Source organism: Pogona vitticeps, chromosome 3, assembly GCF_051106095.1.
Source record: "Pogona vitticeps strain Pit_001003342236 chromosome 3, PviZW2.1, whole genome shotgun sequence".
NCBI lineage: Eukaryota > Metazoa > Chordata > Lepidosauria > Squamata > Agamidae > Pogona > Pogona vitticeps.
The window spans coordinates 257,107,254-257,129,031 of record NC_135785.1 but is presented as its reverse complement, the minus strand read 5'-3'; the positions used below and the strand labels follow the sequence as shown (position 1 = coordinate 257,129,031).

Below are 21,778 nucleotides of genomic sequence, written 5' to 3'. Positions count from 1 at the left end.
TGTACAGATCTTTGATGGGTTATGAGCAGAAGCCATATGCAATGAAAAACTCAGCTCTGAGCTTTGAGCTCTGCTGTTAGGAATTTTGCCCACTCGGCATATCTCTGCTCTAAATGTCATATCCATAATGAAATGTACCCCAGCCTCACCCGCCACCATTGTTAGCAAACATCTGATCTTTTTCTCTCCTCCCTAAATGTTTTGGGTTTTTTATTCTGGCACCGACAATTCCTCATTCAACCTCGCCAGCCATGCAATCAGCAAGAATTCTTGAGAACGTTTATATTGTGACTATCTCCTCTCATGTTGGTAGTTCTCAGCTGCCACCCCCTCCCAAAGAAAGACAAAGGAAAAGACAATATGATTATCAAGTCTCTCCAAAACCACAAAATTATAGTTGGGAGCTGGAACGAACAGACATATTTGCATGGCCTGAAAAGAAATATTGAAAGAGTACATGCCGTGGGTCTAAATGCTAATTTGCACACAGATGCTCAACTGGGAGCATAAAGCTGAATATTTTGGCACAAGATAAGGCATTTCTGAAGGCTCGGTTTTCTAATCTTCTTGTTGTTGTTTAGTCGTTTAGTCGTGTCCAACTCTTTGTGACCCCATGGACCAGAGCACAACAGGTCCTCCTGTCTTCCACTGCCTCCCGGAGTTAGGTCAAATTCATGTTGGTAGGTTTGATGACACCGTCCAACCATCTCCTCCTCTGTCGTCCCCTTCTCCTCTTGCCCTCACACTTCCCTAACATTAGGGTCTTCTCTAGTGACTCTTCTCTTCTTATGAGATGGCCAAAGTATTGGAGCTTCAGCTTCAGGATCTGCCCTTCCAGTGAGCACTCAGAGTTGATTTCCTTCAAAATGGATAGGTTTGTTCTCCTTGCAGTCCAGGGGACTCTCAAGAGCCTCCTCCAGCACCACAATTCAAAAGCATCAGTTCTTTGGCGGTCAGCCTTCTTTATGGTCCAGCTCTCACTTCCATACATCACTACTGGAAAAAACCATAGCTTTGACTATGCGGACTTTTCTAATCTATCCCGTCCCAAAGCTGAATAACAAGTAACAGTGTGTGATAGTCGGCAGCCCTCTTGCCTGAAAAGGTGCTGCACTTTTTCAAACCAGGTACCGACCCCTTGAGACAGGCTCAGTCCAAAACAGATGTTTACATGTTCTCCCTTCACTGTAATTGAAAACATGGTTCCCACATCTTTCACAGTTGCCAAGAAATAGGAAATAGTAGCAACAGGAGCTTGTCCAACAAACCTCCTGAAATGTATTCTTCTAGGCCATTATTAAATGTATAGAGATATCCTTCAAGCGGCCACTCTACACTGGTGTCCCACTTCTTCTAACAGCTCTCCTCAGAACTTTCCATGAGTTACAAATAAAAAAGTGACCTGCAACTTGTTACTTTTGGGGAGAGTGTAATAGTTAACATTTCAAAGTAAGGCAATAAGCAGGATCAAGCTTGCATTCCTACTGCAATAGGTAATGTTTTCTAGTTAGTACTTTCAAAATTGATTTCTAAAGGGCACTTAAAGGCATTCCTAGAGGTATTTTTAATGATACTTGTTCAAGTTTCAAGTCGGGATCTTCTAAATTCTTGTTCCTCCAAACAAGAGTGTTTCAAGTTTCAAAAAAGATATCGTTTTTTAAAAAAAGTTTTAAGCCATTCTCTCCCTAATCTAAAGTTTTGGTCAACCCGCCATATAAGAGAGCAGTACTGCAACAAGATGCATTTTCAACATTATTACTAGTAATGACAAAAGATTGCTTTTCAAATATTATAACATATAGTAGGAACCCAATTACATTTAGAAAGTAACTTTTCCAACTCTGGCCCACTGAGTCTGGTTGGAGCCTGAGATGCAAATTTGTCAACAGGGACAGTAATGTTTTCAAGAATCAAGGAGCTCAATATTAATAATAACAATAATCGTGTGGTGTCAAATCAATTCTGATTTATGGAGACCATTTTCAGGGTTTTCCAGTATGGAATACTCCGAAGTAGTTCATCATTCCCTTCTTCTGGGCATTTTCTGTGACTGTGCAGCTTGCCAAATGCCACATGTTGGCTCCACTCACAGGAGTCAATTGAACTTCCAAACTCTGGCTCCATAGACAGAGACCTAAACTACTAAGCTATCCAGCCAGCCTGGATAGGACCCAATAAGAACCCAATGTTCTTATTAATAGTGATGGAATGCTGGTTCCCCCCACCCAAAGTCCACCTGATGGGATGGCGAGAAAAGTGGGTGTGGCTCCTGAAGGCCAACTAGAGAATGGCTAAAAACTAGGCATGGCCAACTCCCAGCTTGTACAGGGAAGAATCAAACTTTTGGTGGCAACAAGACAGTAATTCTGCTGAGGACAATGTCTAGGTGAGTACTGTCCAAGTCTCTTGCAGTACAAAGAGAAGCATCTCCTAGCACTTTAAGGCTAAGACATTTTGTTAGGCATAAATTTTAAAAGATACAGCCCATTTCTTTGGCTGCATTCTATTGAAGGGGGTTGTAAACCCCAAAAGCTGATGCCAACACAATCTGCTAGTCTTCAAACAACCATAATACTCCATTCTTTGAGAGCTCTACAAAAAGAGGGCCGACCAGTAAAAGCGACATCTCATGCCCCTGACACCATCTCATCAACAATCTGCCTTTGCTTTTGTTTAGTGAGAAGGCTGAAGAACATTCCGTCACATGCCATCTTCAGCAGAATCAGAGATTTCAAAAGCAGAACCATATAGATAAACATCTGGATTTCAAAAGTAAAGTCCTACAGAGCGATGCAATTTCATCTCAAGCACAAAACAGGAACATTCACATCATGCGAGGCATGGTTTCATGTAAAGCCAGCAGTCGATTTAGGCTTCCAAAGAGGCGGTAGCTACAAGGCCCACAGAGGTCACAAAAGGAGATGTAAAAAATTGAAACTGCAACCTCAAATAATCTGTGTCCCCATCTTTTATCCTTTAAAAGATGGATCTCATGGTTGCTCGCCATCCCTGCTACTCACAAGTGGTGGACCTTTACTGGGACAGCTTGGCCTTCAGCATGCTTCACCCTTGCAAAAGAGCTCATGTTTATTCCAGAAGCACAGCTGCTCCCTCAACACTACAGCCCTGAAACCACGGTAAGGAGAAGCCAAAGAGTAATGCAAAAGTGATATTGCCCCAAAGCGGTCAGTTAAATACAGGAGAATGGCAAAAGACAAAGGTTGGAATCTCACAATCTCCTTTCTCAACTGCTTTTCTTCATCAGAGCCAGAAAATAATGAACATCTTCATTTCCCACTCAAACAGGGTGCTAATTGGTTCGCTGGTGAGGTTTATAACTGGGCGAATTTAGTGAGTGTTTTTTCCCCCTTTCAGAAGCTTCTGCAGCGATGGTGCACTGCAGCAGACTACGTGTCCTGATGCGCCACGGCATAAGAGCAGCTTTGGGCATTGTCCAGCCATGCACAAAAAAGATGTGCATTTCAGAATAAGTTGCTCCCTGTATTAATTTTGCACAGGACCTCTCTCTACAAATACTCGTTTGCTTTCACGTTATCTGTCTGTTTCCTGGAGGTTAACTGGCCAGCAAAAAAAAATGGGTTCTCTATTTCCTTACAGTGGCTTACATGATAATGCTAGAAAGAGCATGTCTACTTCCTGTCATACAATGGATCAAGGACCTTGCAACACAACCAACTTGTGAATACATACAAATGTATGGAGATGCTTTCAGACATATGGAAGCCTCTTACGCAAGTTTATGTCTGAATCTTGTTATCATAGTACATCGAGTTCTACTGTGCGTCCTTTCCAGATATATATGTGTGTGTGTATGCGTATGTGTTTAATTCATTCTTTTCTGTTACTAATAACATTAGAAAAATTAAAAAGCACATTGTCTGTGCTTCATGTTCCATCCAGCAATGTCAAATAAAATGTGCTGCTTTTATAACCCTTGGTGGAAGATAATAATTAAGCTTCTGGGCTTGTTCTGAGTAGCAGAAAAATCACAGACTTCACGTCCTCTTCTTGGGAGGCAAAATGACATCCGAAGCAGCTCACAATATACATGGCTGCGAGTCCAGGGTCTACGCTCATTCTCTCTGTTTTGTGAAGCTATGAGAAATCTGCTTTGTGACACCCAAGCAGGCCCAGATGTGTGGTCAGTGACAGAAAGGGAGACCAGCTCAGAGCCTTACTTAAGGTCCCTGCAATTAATGGATGTGGTGGCACTGTGGGCTAAACCGCAGAAGCCTCTGTGCTGCAGGGTCAGAAGACCAGCAGTCGTAAGATCGAATCCACACGACAGAGTGAGCTCCTGTTGCTTTGTCCCAGCTCCTCGCCAACCTAGCAGTTCGAAAGCATGCAAATGCGAGTAGATAAATAGGTACCACCTCAGTGGGAAGGTAAAACAGCGTTCCCTAGTCACGCTGGCTACGTGACAATGGAAACTGTCTTCGGACAAGCGCTGGCTCTACGGCTTGAAAAACGGGATGAGCACCGCCCGCTAGAGTCGGACACGACTGGACTGAAAATGTGAAGGGGAACCTTTACCTTTACCTTACAGGAGAGAAGAAAACTACAATATAAATGTCCTAAAAACGAGAGATTTGAAAACTTACTTTTTGAGTCCTCTCCTGACTTGAGGGGTTGTCATTTTAAAAAGTAACTTTTGCAGCCTCTGGTTACCTGACTACATACAACATGTCCACTGTTTACAGAAAACCAACCAGCCAAACAAAGAACTGTAGGACTAGCAATGTATTTACAACATTTCGCACCCAGATGTCTTTTCTTCTGCTCTACTTGGACAAGGGGCCAATGGAGACAATGTGTATACCACCTTTGCAGAGTACGTGGCCCACTTTCTCCTTGCTTTCCCTCATGTAACTACAGAAATTCATGGGATGAAGGAATGGCCAAGATTCTGTCCATCCATCACTAACAATTGGAAGACAAATACATACTTCCAGAAAAGAAAAAAAAATCAACCCAACCATGAAGTGCCTGTTGATTTTTGGTGTAAGTGAGCCTCGTGGTGCAGGGATTAAACAGCTGTGCTGCAGCCAAAAGTGTGATCACAACCTGGGGTTCAATCCTAGATAGCTGGCTCAAGGTTGTCTCAGTCTTCCATCCTTCCAAGGTTGGAAAACTGAGTACCCAGCTCTCGGGGGGGGGGGGAATGTGTAGCCTGCATAATTAACTTGTAAACTGTCCAGAGGGTGCTTTGAGCACAATAGGGAAGTATGTAAGCAGCAGGCTTTGCTTTTTCGCTTTAAACACAAATGCACAGTTTATGATTCCGTTTGCCCTCTCCTGTATCAGCATTGCTTTCCTTGGTGAAAAGGAGGTGGATGGGAGAGCCACAACACAGCCATAGATAGCTTGCCCAGGCAAAGGACAAGCGGGCAGCAGGGGCTTTAGGAGCTGTCCCTTTAAGGCTCTGTCATGCTTAGGAAGCAGGTGGGAGCTGGATTTGGGGGTGATTTAAGGCAGTGGTCAGAAGATCAGCAGTTGTAAGATCGAATCCACGTGACGGAGGGAGCTCCCGTCGCTTTGTCCCAGCTCCTGCCAACCTAGCCATTCGAAAGCATGTAAATGCGAGTAGATAAATAGGTACCACCACGGTGGGAAGTTCATGGCGTTCTGTGTCTAGTCGCGCTGGCCACATGACCATGGAAACTGTCTACAGACAAATGCTGGCTCTACGGCTTGGAGGTGGGGATGAGCACCGCACCCTAGAGTTGGACACGACTGGACTAAATGTCAAGGGAAAGGGGAACTGGAGGCCCTGAGAATGAATCTGGTAGTAGTCTTGTCCCTTTGGGTTTCCCCAGGTGGCCATACCACCTTCCCATTGGCACTGTCATTTGATGGTTTCCCAGCTTTTGTGGATGTCACTTTTCCCATTCTGAAAAGTTAACTCTGTTACAGCTTAGTTACCAGTAGTAAGAGCTTTTCGTTAAAATATGCTGACAATGTTGGTCCTATCCCTTTTTCCTTTGGTCTCTCCTACCACTGAGCGGTGGTCCCTAGAATGTCTTGAAATTAAAATTGGCCCTTGGACTGAGAAAGAGTCCTCGGGTCTCAGCACCCAACACTTAATGAGTCAGGTTACCCCTTCTCGGGGCTGGTCTCTAACTAATCTTGCATCTCAAGCCAGTCTCTTGGGCTTTACATGGACATCATCCCTGCCTCTCAATCCAAATCTCTGGTTCACTGCTCCAAGCCATTGTGATTTATTACTTTACCAACCCTAAATGTTCTTTAGAAAAATACCATACACCGTATTAGAAACATAGCTTAAACACAGCATTACAAATGTCCAGTATTATTAGGTCTAATTAGCTTTTTGATTGTACAATTTTCTTGATAGATGTCAGCTATACCTTATGGGTGACACATTAAATCAATATCTATTGAGTTCTTTCAGTCTTTATTAGAGATGGGCATGAACTGCCGGTTCATGCCATCTCTAGTGTTTATTGTTGTTTAGTCATAGGCCATTACAACATGAATATTTGACAAGACAAAAACACACATCTGTTTGTAGAAAACAAAAAAATATCTAAGATATTAAAGGCAAGCTGTGCAAAATTAATTCCTTTCACGGATAGGTTCAATCGCTTGTTGTTCGCCTGGGGTCAAGATGCCTTCAATTTGTTCTGAAACAATAATGGATGGGCACTTGCCATGGTTCAATGGGTCAGTGTGGTTTGGAGGACCAGGCCCACAGATGTTGTGTGGGCACCCATAGGAGAAGATCGGGTGTGGAATCTGGGGTGCCCTCACAACACCCATGGGCCCATTCCTCTACAAAACTGCCAAGCCCCCCCCAAATTGCCCATTAATGGCAAAGTATTTCTGATGCTATGATGCTGCATTTGAAAACTCATCTCTCTTATAAGTTCACTGTCACTCTGAAGCAATTGACCAAATGACAGAACTGGTAACTTATGCAAATATGAAATAACTTTAAGAAAGTTGAAGATCACCATGTCTTTTCAATTTCACTTAAAACAGTGTTTCCCAACCTACCAGCAGTGACTCAAGGCGGTCACAAAGTCACAAAGTGTTTTCTGAGGGTTGCAAATCGCCTAATATGTGTCATAGCCCTTGTTAAATAATTTCTTCCTTGACCTTTTGCAGCAGGATAATGAACTTAGCATGTACGTGTATGTATGAGAAGCTGGTCCTTTTTTGGGTAAAGAAGCCTTTACTTTCAGAGAAGGGATGAGTTTACCCCAGTAAATGTGCCTTTTTATGCAAACGTGGCAAGGGGGGAGGTGTTGCACACATTATAAAAGGGGGTCGCCACTCAAAAAAGGTTTGGAATCATTGACTTAGAAACTGTAGTGTGTTGAGTACACACTAGGCAGTGTGTTGAGTACACACTGGAATCTTAATCTAGGCAACATTTTGGATCTCTAGGAAACATGGCAATTGCTATTGTGACAAATTTGGAAAAAATACTGTAGGTGTAAATGGCTGAGGAAGCGAAGAGAAGTAGAGAGAAAAAATTAAGTCACTTTAAAATGAGTCTTGGAATTGCAGGGTAATAGACAAAAAACAAACAAATATGGTGATAGGGCAAACACAGACATGAATGAATGAACATTCATCACAACTCCCTACTGCTTTGCAGATCAGCCATCAAAGAAGTTGTAGCAGATGCTGATAATAACAAAATGGATTTTACATTAAGCTGGGTGATAAAATATTGTTCTCTGTGTAATCTTAACATGCTTAGAGGATAAATAATTCTTTTGACTTTATATATTTTTATTGCTAACAACCTTGATATTTCTCCATGCTTTTTAAATAAGTCTTGCAATCATGTCTTTTTAAAAACCTTTTAATAATTTCACTACTTAAGAGCTGCATTCTCTGCTTCATGGGCTAAAAGTTTCTGTATTTTTGAGAATTTGACTTAAAATTATTTTAGCCCCCAGATATTTTGACTGCATTTTGCCCCTATATTTCTGACTTAAACACTTCTGCCTACAGCTTTCTTCAAAACTATAAGGCTGGGTTTTTTTTTTAATGCAACATACCCGTGACTTCTGAAAAAGATATACGTTTTCAATAACTTTTGCGTTTTCAAACATATAAGCAATGTAAGAATAAAGTTTGTAGCAATAGACAAACTGACGTTGCCTGGAATTATTGCAACAGTGAAAAGACTTATTATACTTTGGTATTCAGATGAACTTTGATATGGTTGTCTGTCATTATTTGATTTCATTCTGAGATTAACCTTTAACTGGGATAAATGTCACTGACGAACAATAGTCTTTTAATCTTTGCCCAAGTGTGTGTATGTCTGCGTATCCCTGCAGGACTCCCGAGGGACACAAGCAATCCAATTTGGGTTCTGACAATCACACAGTTTCCCACTATCATCATCATCATCATCATCATCATCATCATCATCATCATCATCATCATCATCATCATCATCATCATCATCACTACCATCACCTATTATAAGAAAAATTACAGAGTCTTGGGGCACTTTCAAAGACTAACTAGTTGCATCTGGCCTAGTTCTGCATGGACAATATCCACAAATACATAAACACTTATCCATAAACCGGGTTAGTATTGTGTCACAAGACTCTTTGTTACTTTAGTTGCAACAGACCATCACCATAACCCCCTTGACAGCTGCAGAACAATCACTCTCCTATCATTGTCATTTAATGAGCAGATAAACATATCCCATCAAATTAAATGGACATCAACAGTCTCTTAGGCTCCAGTACAGCACCCAACCACCTGAGATTAAATCCTACTAAATTCTGTAAGGCTTGCTTCTGAGTTGTTAATATTCTATCCACAGGCATTTTAAAAAAGGAAGAGTAGATGAAGGCATACATTATTTCATTCCTTTCTATACAAGAAGCTCAACGCATACTTCATGATTTATTGATTCAATTCACGCAAGACATCTATATCCAGTTTGCCAAGACAAAACATTTTACCAAAAGTACCTTGCAAGAATGGGAATAAGAACCCAAACACAACAAAACAAATTCAAAACCATGACCGCAAGCAAACAAAAACCGTTAAAAACAAATGCAATTAGAACGAGGAAAGAGAAATGCGTTGAAACCAAAAACATCCCTTGAAGTGGTACTGCATTCTGCGGATGCATCCAGGTAGATTTTCAAAAGCTTGGACATCAGCTAGGAGAACTTCTTGGTCCACCAAGAGTGCTCCATCTGTGGAATGTGTCCTAGCAATATTTCTACACAACTTAAGTCTCAGTCCAAAATTGGAGCGGTTACAAAATGATCTAAATAGAAATTACTCTGTCTAACCATTAACATATTTTCAGTGATCATTTTAAAAATGTTTGATTCTTGGAATGGTTCCTGAGTGGCTATATTTACACATGTAATCAACCATCAGAGCATGGTTTTCTTGCCGTTATGAACCACTGGTGAATGGCCGGATTAGGCCCTGTGGGTGCCATTATGTTAGCCTAAAATCTTGTTTCAATGGCAATAATGTGATGAAACATCACAACCACAAACATGTGATTGCCGATTGGCTGGACTTGGGCAAGAAATAAGGAAAGACGTAGGGGTGAGAGACAGCACTGGTGTATCTAAACATCATGAAGCAGAGGCACAAAAAAGAGGCAAAGCCATCTGTGCCTCTCATAATGCCAAAACATGGCTGAGATCCCGTTATGCAGCTCAACACACACAAAGGCGATAATGTCAACAAATCACTGCCAATTAAAGACTTCCTTTGGGGATCTCGGGCTGCGTACAACTTCACTGCATGGTGTACGAGGGATGTGCACCATGACACCACCTTTAACAGCGGCAATTTGCCTTCAATCAATGTTGCTTTGCCACTGATGATGACATCATCTCTGGTATCATGCTCCCAGAGCAACAGGATTTCCACCTACATTCTGGAAATGTGCAAAAGCCAAACAGCAATATGAGAGAAGCAAATGAAGCGTTGCAAGATCACAAAATAATTTTATTAACCCTCCTTTAGCAATGTTTTCCCATAGTGATGTTTTTTTTTTGGAACCAATTAACATCGCTAAGCGAGGCACCAATGTACTTAAACCTTGGAGGCTGAGAGTTCCATTGGTTTCCACAGTTCCATCATTAAGAGTGTTTCTATTCCATGAAGTTTGCTCACCTACCTTCTGGCTGGTATTGTACAATCATGGTCACAGTCTGGCCTGCTCCTTTCAGCGCGGCGGCGGCCTGCTCATGAGTAGCACCACGAAGATCAATCCCATTCACCTGTAAGAGCACAAGGAAAAGCAGAGCAAATGAACTAATTTCATGGTGCAAAATGGGCAGAGAGAGTGGGTTCTCTCATTCTAACTGGTTCCTTTCTGAGAAAAATGTATGGCCAAAGGAACTAATAAGCACACAACTCTTTCTCAATGGTCTAGGTAACTTTCCATTGTGACCAGGCTTTTGTTGAAACGCTCAGAATGTCAAAGTTGAAAAGGACTTTGGAAGCAATTTCATCCCACATGCAGAAGTCTACAGCTTCCTTGTAGAACAGTGGTCCCCAACCTTGGGCCTCCAGATGTTCTTGGACTACAGCTCCCAGAAGCCTTCACCACTACCTCTGTTGGCCAGGATTTCTGGGAGCTGAAGTTCAAGAACATCTGGAGGCCCAAGGTTGGGGACCACTGTTGTAGAAGAAGGAATCCGCTATATCCTGTGGCAATCTGTTCCACTGTCAAACAGCTTTTACCATAAGGATGTTTTAAATTTCCCACCACTGGTCCATTTTCTAGATAGCTGCTTTCTACTCAATCAACCCTATCACCTATGTTGATATGGTTGACCGTGACTGTTACTGCCTCTCCAGAATTTTCAACAGAATTGTTTTCTAGCCCTCCCTGGAAGTCCTGGGTATCAAACCTAGAACGTTCTGAATGCAAAGCAGGGGTTCAGCTACTGAGCCACAACCACTTCACAGCTTTGCCCTTTGACACAACAAAGGATGAGTTTCTAGTATGACAGCCCATCAGGTATCTGCAAACAGCCAATACACCTCCAGAGAACCAGTGATGTAGTGAACTACAGGAAATCTTGGTTCAAATCCTTGCTTGTCTTTGAAAAATTCATCAAGGGATGGCAGAGGTAAGCCACACCTTGAATTATCTCACATAACTTGCAAGCTCAGGCCAAACATACCTAATTCTTTCAAACATTCCTGGTATTAGGACTCTCATGACCCTCTGCTGGAAAACGTTAAGTTTATTAAATTGTGATGTTAAGAAGTGTTTGAATTCTTACTTATGTGATAATCCTGTTTTGGGTTGTACCATATCACATCACATGAGGAAGAACAAATAATTCATAGTTCCAACCTTCCTCCGTAAGGAAAGGTTCTTTTTTGGATTTCAAATCCCAGAATCCTTTCTTGCTGGTGGGCTGGGGGAGTTGTCATTTTAAAAGTACGTTTTCCCCATCTTTGGGGGCAGGTAAGGTTTGTGTATAGAGATGGGCATGAACCTCAGTTTGAGGTTTGTGCTGGTTTGTCAGCACAGCACCACAGGTGTTGCATGATCCCTTCTCCCCACCCCACCCTAGACAACTCCTCTGCTCACAAGCCAGAACATGCTGCTCTTTCCCTCCTCTTTGCATGATTGTCCAGTTGCAGCAGGAACACATGCTTCCCTTCCCTGCCTCCTCCATCAGCTGCCCACTCAAAGGCAGTGCAGCAGGAATCCCTGCCCCACCTCCTCATTTGAGTGGGCAGTTGCTGGAGGAGGTAGAGGAGGGAAGCACACGCTCCTGCTGCAATTGGACAATCATACAAAGAGCAGGAAAAGAGCAGCATGCACCAGCTGGTGAGTGGGAGAGCCGGCTGCAGGGTGGAGGAAGGGAACATATGGCACCTATGGTGAGGTGCTGACAATCTGGCATAAGCCTCTGAACTGAGGTTTGTGCCCATCTGTATTTGGGTAGAAAGCCACCTTCTCTCTTCTGTCATTTCACTGGGAATTCCATTTAGCTCAGAAGGTGGCACATACCACATGCCAGTTATGACATACAGTAAAAATGCAGAATGCAATTTAAGGTTCAGTAAAAATATATTCCTTCCATTCTCTTCTCATTTGCTGACAATATAAATAAGGAATGGGAGAAATGTTGATCAATGGGAAACAAACTGAAAAACACATTTGTACAATCAGATACAGATCTCGCCTTCTGGTTGCAGAGAATCTGAATGCAGGAGTTCCATTCAAGTTATTTTAGCCAAGAGTATAAACAATCCTGATTTTATTATGCAACTGCTCCAGGCTTTTATACTTAGCTGCCTCACTGCCTCCTCATTTTTCTATAGCTATGCCATGCTTGTCATCTTTGAGAAGGTGAAACACCCACATCTGTTCTACAATTTTGCCTTTTTTTTTTCAAACATTCCCTTCAGGGCATCACTGTCATGTGTACACATTTATTTATTAGATTACTCAACTGTCTGCTCCTGTTAAGCTCAAGACAGTAGCAACCACAATAAAAATATACTGCCTAACAAACTAAATCTATAAACCATAACACATTTTTTTTTCAGGGAATGCTTGGTCCAACACTCAGCTTTGAACGAATTCGTTCCTAAAATCTGCAAGGAGCCTAACTAGTGACTTGGGGATTCAAAGAGATCTTGTCCAAAAAGAGACAAACTGACTCACACGCTAACTTTGTCAGTCAAATGCCAAGTTTTTGGGCCAAACAGCTCAAAAAACCTAAAACAACCATCGGATCCCGGCCATGAAAGCCTTAGAGAATACATTGTCTTCTTCTTCTTCTTCTTCTTCTTCTTCTTCTTCTTCTTCTTCTTCTTCTTCTTCTTCTTCTTCTTCTACTCCTCCTCCTCCTCCTCCTCTTCCTCCTTCTTGTTATTGTGTTGTTTTGTTTTAATCATCCAATGCTTTCCTGGAAAATATTTAAGCACCAACTTTTGCAGATCACCAAGAGAAAGGAAGTGAGAGCTGGAATGGAAGTGAGAGCTGGACCATAAAGAAAGCTGACTGCCGAAGAATTGATGCTTTTGAATTGTGGTGCTCTTGAGAGTCCCCCCGACTGCAAGGAGAACAAACTTATCCATTCTGAAGGAAATCAACCCTGAGCGATCACTGGAAGGACAGATCCTGAAGCTGAGGCTCCACTACTTTGGCCATCTCATGAGAAGAGAAGACTCCCTGGAAAAGACCGTGATGTTGGGAAAGAGTGAAGGCAAGAGGAGAAGGGGATGACAGAGGACGAGATGGCTGGACAGTGTCATCGAAGCGATCAACATGAATTTGACCAAACTGTGGTAGGCAGTGGAAGACAGGAGGGCCTGGTGTGCTCTGGTCCATGAGGTTACAAAGAGTCGGACATGACTAAACGACTAAAGAAGAAGAAGAAGAAGAAGAAGAAGAAGAAGAAGAAGAAGAGAAAGGAAGCTGGTTGGATAACTTAGTGGTTTTGGTGTCTGATTGTGGAGACTGGGGTTAGTTCAGTTCCCCACTGCATGTCCTATAAAATAGAGCCAGCCTGTGTTGCTTTGGGCCAGCTGCACAGTCTCAGGGATCCCCTAGAAGAAGGGAGTGGTAAACTACTTCTGAGTATTCTCTACTTGAAAAAACATGAAAAGGGTCACCATAACTCAGAATTGAAAACAGCACATTATGATGGGAATACTGTACCTATTCAATTTGGCAACTACAGATAGTGGAAGAGAATTTTGTTTTTGTTTCTTTGTTGAAAAATTTACTCAAATTTTCAGTTTCTCCATATTTATTTATTTATTTATTTTATTTATATCCCGCCTATCTAGTCAGCTCAGGACCACTCTAGGCGGCTAGAGGAAAAAGAAAACCAACAGATTTTCCTAGCCCTAATCCTGCAAACGCAGTGTATCTCCAAGCTAGCTTTGATATAGCCAGTTCTTCTACTGACAGCCAACATGTCTTTCTCTTCCTTCTGCTGAAGTTCCAAATTATTGAATTTAGACCTTTTGAATCCATGACATCTTGGCATTTGAGTTGCCTGGGAGAATTATGCTGCATCAGTTCTGCTGATGTGTTTTCCATAAATCATGCCCCTCCCACCTAACACAACTGACGTGTGTTTACAGTTTCCATTGTCACATTTGGGGTGAAACAGAATATGTGTCAGAAAGATAAAAATCAGACTTGTCACTGAGTGTGTTATGGATCAGACAGCCTGAAATGTGTTTGGTTGTGCAACCTGTTCTGGGGAAATCTCTCTCTCTCTCTCTCTCTCTCTCTCTCTCTCTCTCTGTTTGTGTAGTGATGTGTATGCAGCCATACCAGCCAAATGAGACTGCACACTTATTTCTTGCCTTTCACACTCCTTGTAACATAAACAATCACCATAATCTTGATTTAACCTGACAATCTATGAAAATACATTTATTTTAGAGGTCTTTCTAGTCGCTTGGGATCACATTGTTTCCTCTTGGCTTTTTGGTTCTGACTCAGCAACAACAACAACTGCCTAGATAGACCACAAATTGAAGTCCTCTGTGTGTGTGTGTGTGTGTGTGTGTGTGTGTCTGTGTGTCTCTCTCTCTCTCTGTGTGTGTGTGTGTACACACAATGCAATGGGCTCACAGGAAGTTTTTGTTTTTTTTTTAAATCTGGGTCCTTTTTTCCAGGTCCAAAATTGCTTCCTATAAATGAATTTTCCACCTCGAGAGGAAAGGCAGAAGGTTCCTACATATTTCAGGGGCACATCTCCTCTGGGAGGACTCAATTCTACTAACAAATCTCCCTGCTGTGTACTGGGTTCCCATAAATAAAAAAACCACACAGTTTAAATTTTAGTGTACACATGAGGCACGTGCATGCACTGACCCCTGTGCCAGGGGAGGGAGTTTTTCTCCGCATCCTGCCAGAGGTGTGTTTCTTTTGGGGCGGATGTGGAATCCATTCATTTGAATCAATTCTACCTATGTGGATGAGCTATCCACTTAAAAACAATCCTGTTATCAAATAGCAGGATTATTAAACACACCCACCCACACACAAACACACACACAGAGGGCTAGCCAAAAAAGCTGGCATCCACCCGGTCATCCCTTCACTCACCCTCTCACCTCGCCTTGCTCACTGCTGTCCAGCCCACCTGCCCAGTCACCCTTTCGCCTGGCCAGTCACTGCCCCTCACTTGCTGCCCCCCCAGCCAGTCACCCCATTGCTCCTTCACCCACCTGGTCACCCCCCTGCTCACTGCCCTCCCCCGAGCCTCCTGGTCAACTTTTTCATTTGCCCTCTCACCTGCCCCCCCATTCACCTGGCCACCCCTTACCTCACCCCCTCCACCCTTACTCCTTTCCTTCTCCTCCCCCTCACTCCCTTTCCATTCTCCCCACTGCCTCCCTATCATACTCACCTGATGGGAGATGATGGAGTTTAGCAGTGGCAGCAGGGAGCCCGAGAGGGTGGCCCTGGCAGGTGAGAATGTACACACCACCACAAAAGCTTTGGATTCCCACTAAAGTCCACATGATTTTAGCCGGAATCCAAAAACCCCTGATCCTTTGGATGATTTCCTCCCACAGTAGGGACAGGCCCGGACTCGGAGGGAAAAAAGGTTTCCGATGCTACTGAGCTGGAAACAGTCCAGAAGGGTGAACCTTAAGCAGCTTCTCTCCAACCTTCTGGTGCTGCCTTCGTAGGCTGATTTTTAAATTGGGGCAGGGAGGAGTAATAAGGAAATACCAGCTGGAATTCTCTAAGGACTAACTTGACTCAGTCTCACCTCCCTCACAGGTGGGGACACGGGAGAGGTCCTTCTCTGTCGCTGCTCCCAGACTTTGGAACTCCCTCCCACTAGAAGCCAGGCTGGCCCCATCTTTGCTGTCCTTCCGCAAGCAGGCAAAGACCTTTCTCTTCAGGCAGGCTTTTCCTTTATGATGGACTGACAATAAACAGAATGCTTCCTATTTTGTTGCTTCTAAATCTGTTTTTTTAGTAATGCTTTTACCTAGCATTTTAAATCTCGTGTTATTAATTCTTCTTTGATAGGTGAATAATTCTCTGTTTTTAGCTTTTAATGTTGTTTTGACGATGTAATCTAATAGGAGCCTCGTGGCGCAGTGGTTAAAACGCTGTACTGCAGCTAAAACTGTGCTCACGACCTGGGGTTCAAATCCCAGGTAGCCGGCTCAAGGTTGACTCATCCTTCTATCCTTCCGAGGACGGTAAAATGAGTACCCAGCTTGCTGGGGGGGCAATGTGTAGCCTGTATAATTAAAAAATTGTAAACCGCCCGGAGAGTGCTTGTAGTGCTATGGGGCGGTATATAAGTCCAATAAATAAATAAATAAATAATCTCCTTTGGGTACTTTTTTAAAGGAGAAAGGCAGGGTAAAAAAATATTTGAAATAAATCACTCATGCCCCCAACCCTTTATAAGCTTCCCCATACACAGAAATCTCACCAATTGAGGTCTTGATCACTGACTCAAGGGGCGGTTGTAGTGGTGTGTACAACAGCGACAACTTTTCCTTTTCCTTTACTTGTCCTGTACCTGTCCTGCTGTGTTATTTTTAACTGAACACTTGGTTGATTTTAATAGTTTTATTGCATTTAGTTCATTTTAATGTGTTTTTTTTTAAATGTCTGGGTTGATTCTACTTGAGTTTATGCTTTTATAATTAAGTCTGGGTTTACTACTTCTTTTTGGGGACGTGGTGGCACTGCGGTTTAAACCGCAGAAGCCTCTGTGGCTGCAAGGTCGGAAGACCAGCCATCGTAAGATCGAATCAACGTGGCGGAGTGAGCTCCCGTCGCTTGTCCCAGCTCCTGCCAACCTAACAGTTCAAAAGCATGTAAAAATGTGAGTAGATAAATAGGAACCACCTCAGTGGGAAGGTCACGCCGTTCCGTGTCTAGTTGCGCTGGCCACGTGACCATGGAAACTGTCTTCAAACACTGGCTCTATGGCTTGGAAACAGGGATGAGCACCGCCCACTAGAGTCGGACACAACTGGACTAAATGTCAAGGCGAACCTTTACCTTTTAGTTCTTTTTATTATTTTTTGAAGATGGTAGTAGCCCTGAGCTCTCCTTTCTAGCAGAAAGGCAAGTTTCAATGGAAAGTGTCAATAAACAACAAATACATAAATACAGCTGAAGCTAGCTTCTATATGGCTTCTCAGGACCTTTCCCTGCAAGAGAACTCTAAAGCTATCCTGTTTCCACTGGCCTTTTCATAACTTTGAGGCTGGTGGCCTTATTGGTAGTTCCTGGTTTTACCATTCTTGAAATATTACTGCATGATTAGTATGCTGGTTTGTTTTGTTTATTTTTTAAATATTATCTGCTGCGGTGTGATGATAAATCTGAAAGTGATGATTGGAATCTTTATAGCCAGACTACCTTGCACCCTCCTAAGGAGAGTCCAATAATATGGGCCGCTGGATTGGTCCCTATCAACAAATGAGGAACTGATCTTTTGTAGAGCTAATGGCTCTTAATTGCCCACTGGAGAGTAAATCACCCTGAAGTGCAGTTTGCAAGACATCAAGAATCACTCGCAACAATATACTGATTCATTTCTCTCCCTGTTATTGTGAAATATGCAGTTCAGCTGAGAGAGAACAGGGAAGTTGTGAATGAGGGGTGCCACAGTCTCTCCCTGGATGAGGCTCTTGAGAGTCCCCCCGACTGCAAGGAGAACAAACTTATCCATTCTGAAGGAAATCAACCCTTAGTGCTCACTGGAAGGACAGATCCTGAAGCTGAGGCTCCAGTACTTTGGCCATCTCATGAGAAGAAAAGAGTCCTTGGAAAAAACCTTGATGTTAGGAAGGTGTGACGGCAAGAGGAGAGGGGGACGACCAAGGATGAGATGGCTGGACAGTGTCATCAAAGCCACCAACATGAATTTGATCCAACTCTGGGAGGCAGTGGAAGACAGGAGGGCCTGGCGTGCTCTGGTCCATGGGGTCACGAAGAGTCGGACATGACTTAATGACGAAACAACAACAACAACAGTCCCTTCTAAATCCTAGAAATTAAACCCTCCAAGTCCTGGATCGACTACAACACTGGCTCTGTGTTAGGTAGAGAGGGGTGTAAAGGCAACCCCCCCAAAATGAAATAAATCAGCGGCACACATATGCACACATACACAAGAATATTTGCTTCAAACAGTCAACTCCACATAGCTCTGACATAAGCCCCAGTTCTGACCCCTGCTTATCTGCTTGGCAGATGGGCATGATCAAAGGGCCAGCCAAAGAAACCTAGAACTTGTCCTGTTTGATTAGGCACCGTTCCGTCTAGCCCCAGCTTGCTGTTTCTAACAGCGGCATGCCAGATGCCTCGAAGAAACACGGAAGCACAGCATGAAACCAATGACCTTCCCCTGTGGGTGGCTTCTTGCCAGCATCTGGTTCTCAGAAATACAGTGCCTTTGAGGGTTTCCTTTCGATGGCATGGCTGCCTGAGCAGAGGTGGTGGTGTGGAGAGTTATCTGCAGAACGATACAGAAACGGACAATTGGGACACCCCCGTGCAGACAAAGCAGCTGCCTTCTCTGTCTTCTTGTGTCCTCCAACAGCCTCTGGAAGAGGCTTTGGACACCCTTTGGATGATGTGCCCTCTATGACGTCCACAGCCTTCCTCAACCTGAGCTTGCTAAGTGTTCTGGGATTACAGCTGCCATGATCCCCAGAGTGCATAGCCAGTGATTACTGGAACTGTAGTGCAATAATGGATCATCGTTTAGTCGTTAAGTCGTGCCCAAGTCTTCGTGACCCCATGGACCAGAGCATGCCAGGCCCTCCTGTCTTCCACTGAGTTGGGTCAAAGTCATGTTGGTTGCTTCGCAGACACTGTCCAGCCATCTCATCCTCTGTCGTCCCCTTCTCCTCTTGCCTTCACACTTTCCCAACATCAGGGTCTTTTCCAGGGAGTCTTCTCTTCTCATGAGATGGCCAAAGTATTGGAGCCTCAACTTCAGGATCTGTCCTTCCAGGGAGCACTCAGGGTTGATTTCCTTTAGAATTGATAGATTGCTGTTTTATTTAGCTAAATGCATAAGAATATTTAGCAATAGTGGATAGGAATCCAAAATCTGAAGAAACTGGAGGATGTACAAAGTCATTTTTCTTTATCATCACTCATTCTTCTTTTCTCTTTTTCAAGTCAATTCTGACTTACGGCAACTCTTTTCAGGGTTTCCTAGCTAGAGTCTTCAGAAGTAATTTAACATTCTCTTCTTCTGGGGTGCCCTGGGACTGTGCAGCTTACCCAAGGCCACCCAGGCTACCTCTACTCGCAGGAAGCCCAGTGGGGGAATTGAACTCCCAAGCTCAGGCTCCACAGCCAGACACCTAAACCACTGAGCTATCCTGCCAACAGAGGCCATAATGCCACATAGGTGCAAAATATGAGGTGTTTCTTAGAAAAACAAGATGTTGAAGGGACCAGGTACACAAAAGCACCACATGAAACTCTCGGGAAGAGCACACCTTTGATCACATCACAAAGAATGCAGTTTGGAAGGATCAAACACAGCCTGCTCTACACATATATGTACATGTTTTTTTGTTCCTTCAAAGAGTCTCTGTAAAGGAATAAGGCTGGCCAGGTTTTCTTCGCCCAGGCCGGTTATCTTGCTTTCCAATCTAGATTGGAGAAGCAAACAGACACAGCACAGCTGGGTCTTGTCTCTCTTCCCCCAGGCGAATACCAAGACCAATCTTATGCAAATTGAACTCCAAAACTGGACAGTCACTGCACAATACCCTTTTCCTATCAAATTGGAAGTCTCCTTTTCATGTAGCCTTGTAACCTCTTTGCAAGATAATAAATTGCTTTCCTGTCAGAACAGTACAAGGATGTAACCATGTATTTCCATAATTGCTGTCTATAGACCCACCCCGTTGTAAAATTCTATCCCTTCTGTGATTCCCACTCCGATAAAGTTTGGATTCCTTTGTAACCCCATCGCTTCTGCCAATAAGTCATGAACCACCCATTTCTCCTCCCATTCCCTCGAGTAACCAATGTTATAAAAGTCCTGGTCTTTACTGTGCATGACATGTTTATTCTTGCCTACATTTGGACACATGACCTTTTATTTAGCTAAATAAAACAGCAACCATTTGAACTCTCTCTTGTGTCAAGGTTATTGGCATTAAAGCTTTGACTCACTACTCCGGAGACTAGCTCCTGGTTTCAACAATGTGATGGACCCAGCTGAAAACCACAGCAGTGGCAGAATACACTGGGATTCAATTCCAGAGTTAGAAGAGTCAGATGCCTAAAGTGCGGAGTTTCATCTTATCAATCTGTATCTTTCAGATTCTCCCATATTTCACTTTTTAATCTGTTAGTCTCAAGTTCTTTCCATCCCAGCCATGAAGAAATCTATGAATAGTGATAAATTGTTATCAATAATGAAGTTGAACAAATTCTTAGCTATCCTTATGTTTGATAAAATGAAACACAGCCAGAAGATAGCAACAAAGATAGTGGAGATCTAGTCCTTCAAGTCGAGTGTGAAGGAGTTTGATATGTTCAGCTTGATGGAGAAAGAAAGGTTGGAGCCATCTTGAAATCTGTGAAAGGCTTTCTGATAGATGAGTGGCTCTCAACCTCTTAGTCAAATGTTTTGGACTTTAAATCCAGTCCAAAGCTTCAGCACACAAGATAACAATCAGAAATTTTGGAAGCTGGACGTCTAAAACATCTGGAGGACCAGTGGTTGAGAACTACTGATGTAGACTATGGAGCAAATTAGCTTTTGTTAGGGCTGTGTAAGGGACGTGGTGGCGCTGCGGGCTAAACTGCAGAAGCCTGTGCTGCAGGGTCAGAAGACCAGATGTTGTAAGATTGAATCCACGTGATGGAGTGAGTGCCGGTCGCTTGTCCCAGCGCCCGCCAACCTAGTGGTTCGAAAGCATGCAAATGCGAGTAGATTAATAGGGACCACCTCGGTGGGAAGGTAACAGCGTTCCATGTCTAATTCACACTGGCCATGTGAACACGGAAGATTGTCTCCGGACAAACGCTGGCTCTATGGCTTGGAAACGGGGATGAGCACCGCCCCCTAGAGTCGAACACGACTGGACAAAAATTGTCAAGGGGAACCTTTACCTTTACCTTTTACCTAGGGCTGTGAACAAATCTTTCAATGAGATTTGGAGACCAAATCAGGGCTATGGAGTATATCTGAATTTGATCCTGAGAAATCTGTGCTCTGGATCTGATTAAATACGTAAGCCTCCCACCAGCTCTGTGTTGCAGAACCAAAATGGTAACAACGTCTTTGTTTTTGCACAGATGTATAGATGGAATCTGCATCAGTCTCGGTGGCTAGCTGCTGCCAATCACAAAGTTAGCAGCGGTATCAGCTGTTGGGCAGCCCCACCATCTACGCTGATTTCTTCATTCTTGGCAATTTGCCAAAAAGATTTACACCAACAGTGTTATGGCAGCAAGACAACGGAATGGGATTCCTCGCCACAGTCATCAAGTTGTCTCCAATTTACAGTGACTTTATGAAGGAAAGGTCCTTTCCTTTACAGCCCTTCTCAGAGCTTGCAAACCAAAATGTGGTCTCATTTATGAGGTCAATCCATCTCATGTTTGATCTTCCTCCTTTCTTGCTACGTACCTCCCACCCTCTCTTGAATGCATACCTTAAAGTGATGGGGGGGGGTGTTAGTGTATGTCGGGGAAGCTGAGAGCAATGCCATCAGGAGACTGGAGTCCATTATGAGCCTGGAGTCCTAGCAAGAATTAATGGTCACATAA

General features: G+C 43.3%; 1 protein-coding gene across 32 annotated transcripts in view; it reads right to left on the bottom strand.

Annotated features, from left to right (window-relative positions):
- DLG2 (discs large MAGUK scaffold protein 2) overlaps positions 1–21,778 on the bottom strand; it is a 1,097,443-nt gene that overhangs the window by 154,937 nt on the left and 920,728 nt on the right. For all 32 annotated transcript variants that reach the window (XM_078390148.1, XM_078390151.1, XM_078390152.1 and 29 more), the window contains one exon: positions 10,172–10,274. In XM_078390148.1, coding sequence (XP_078246274.1) covers positions 10,172–10,274 — 103 coding nt within the window. The remainder of the gene's footprint in view (positions 1–10,171; positions 10,275–21,778) is intronic.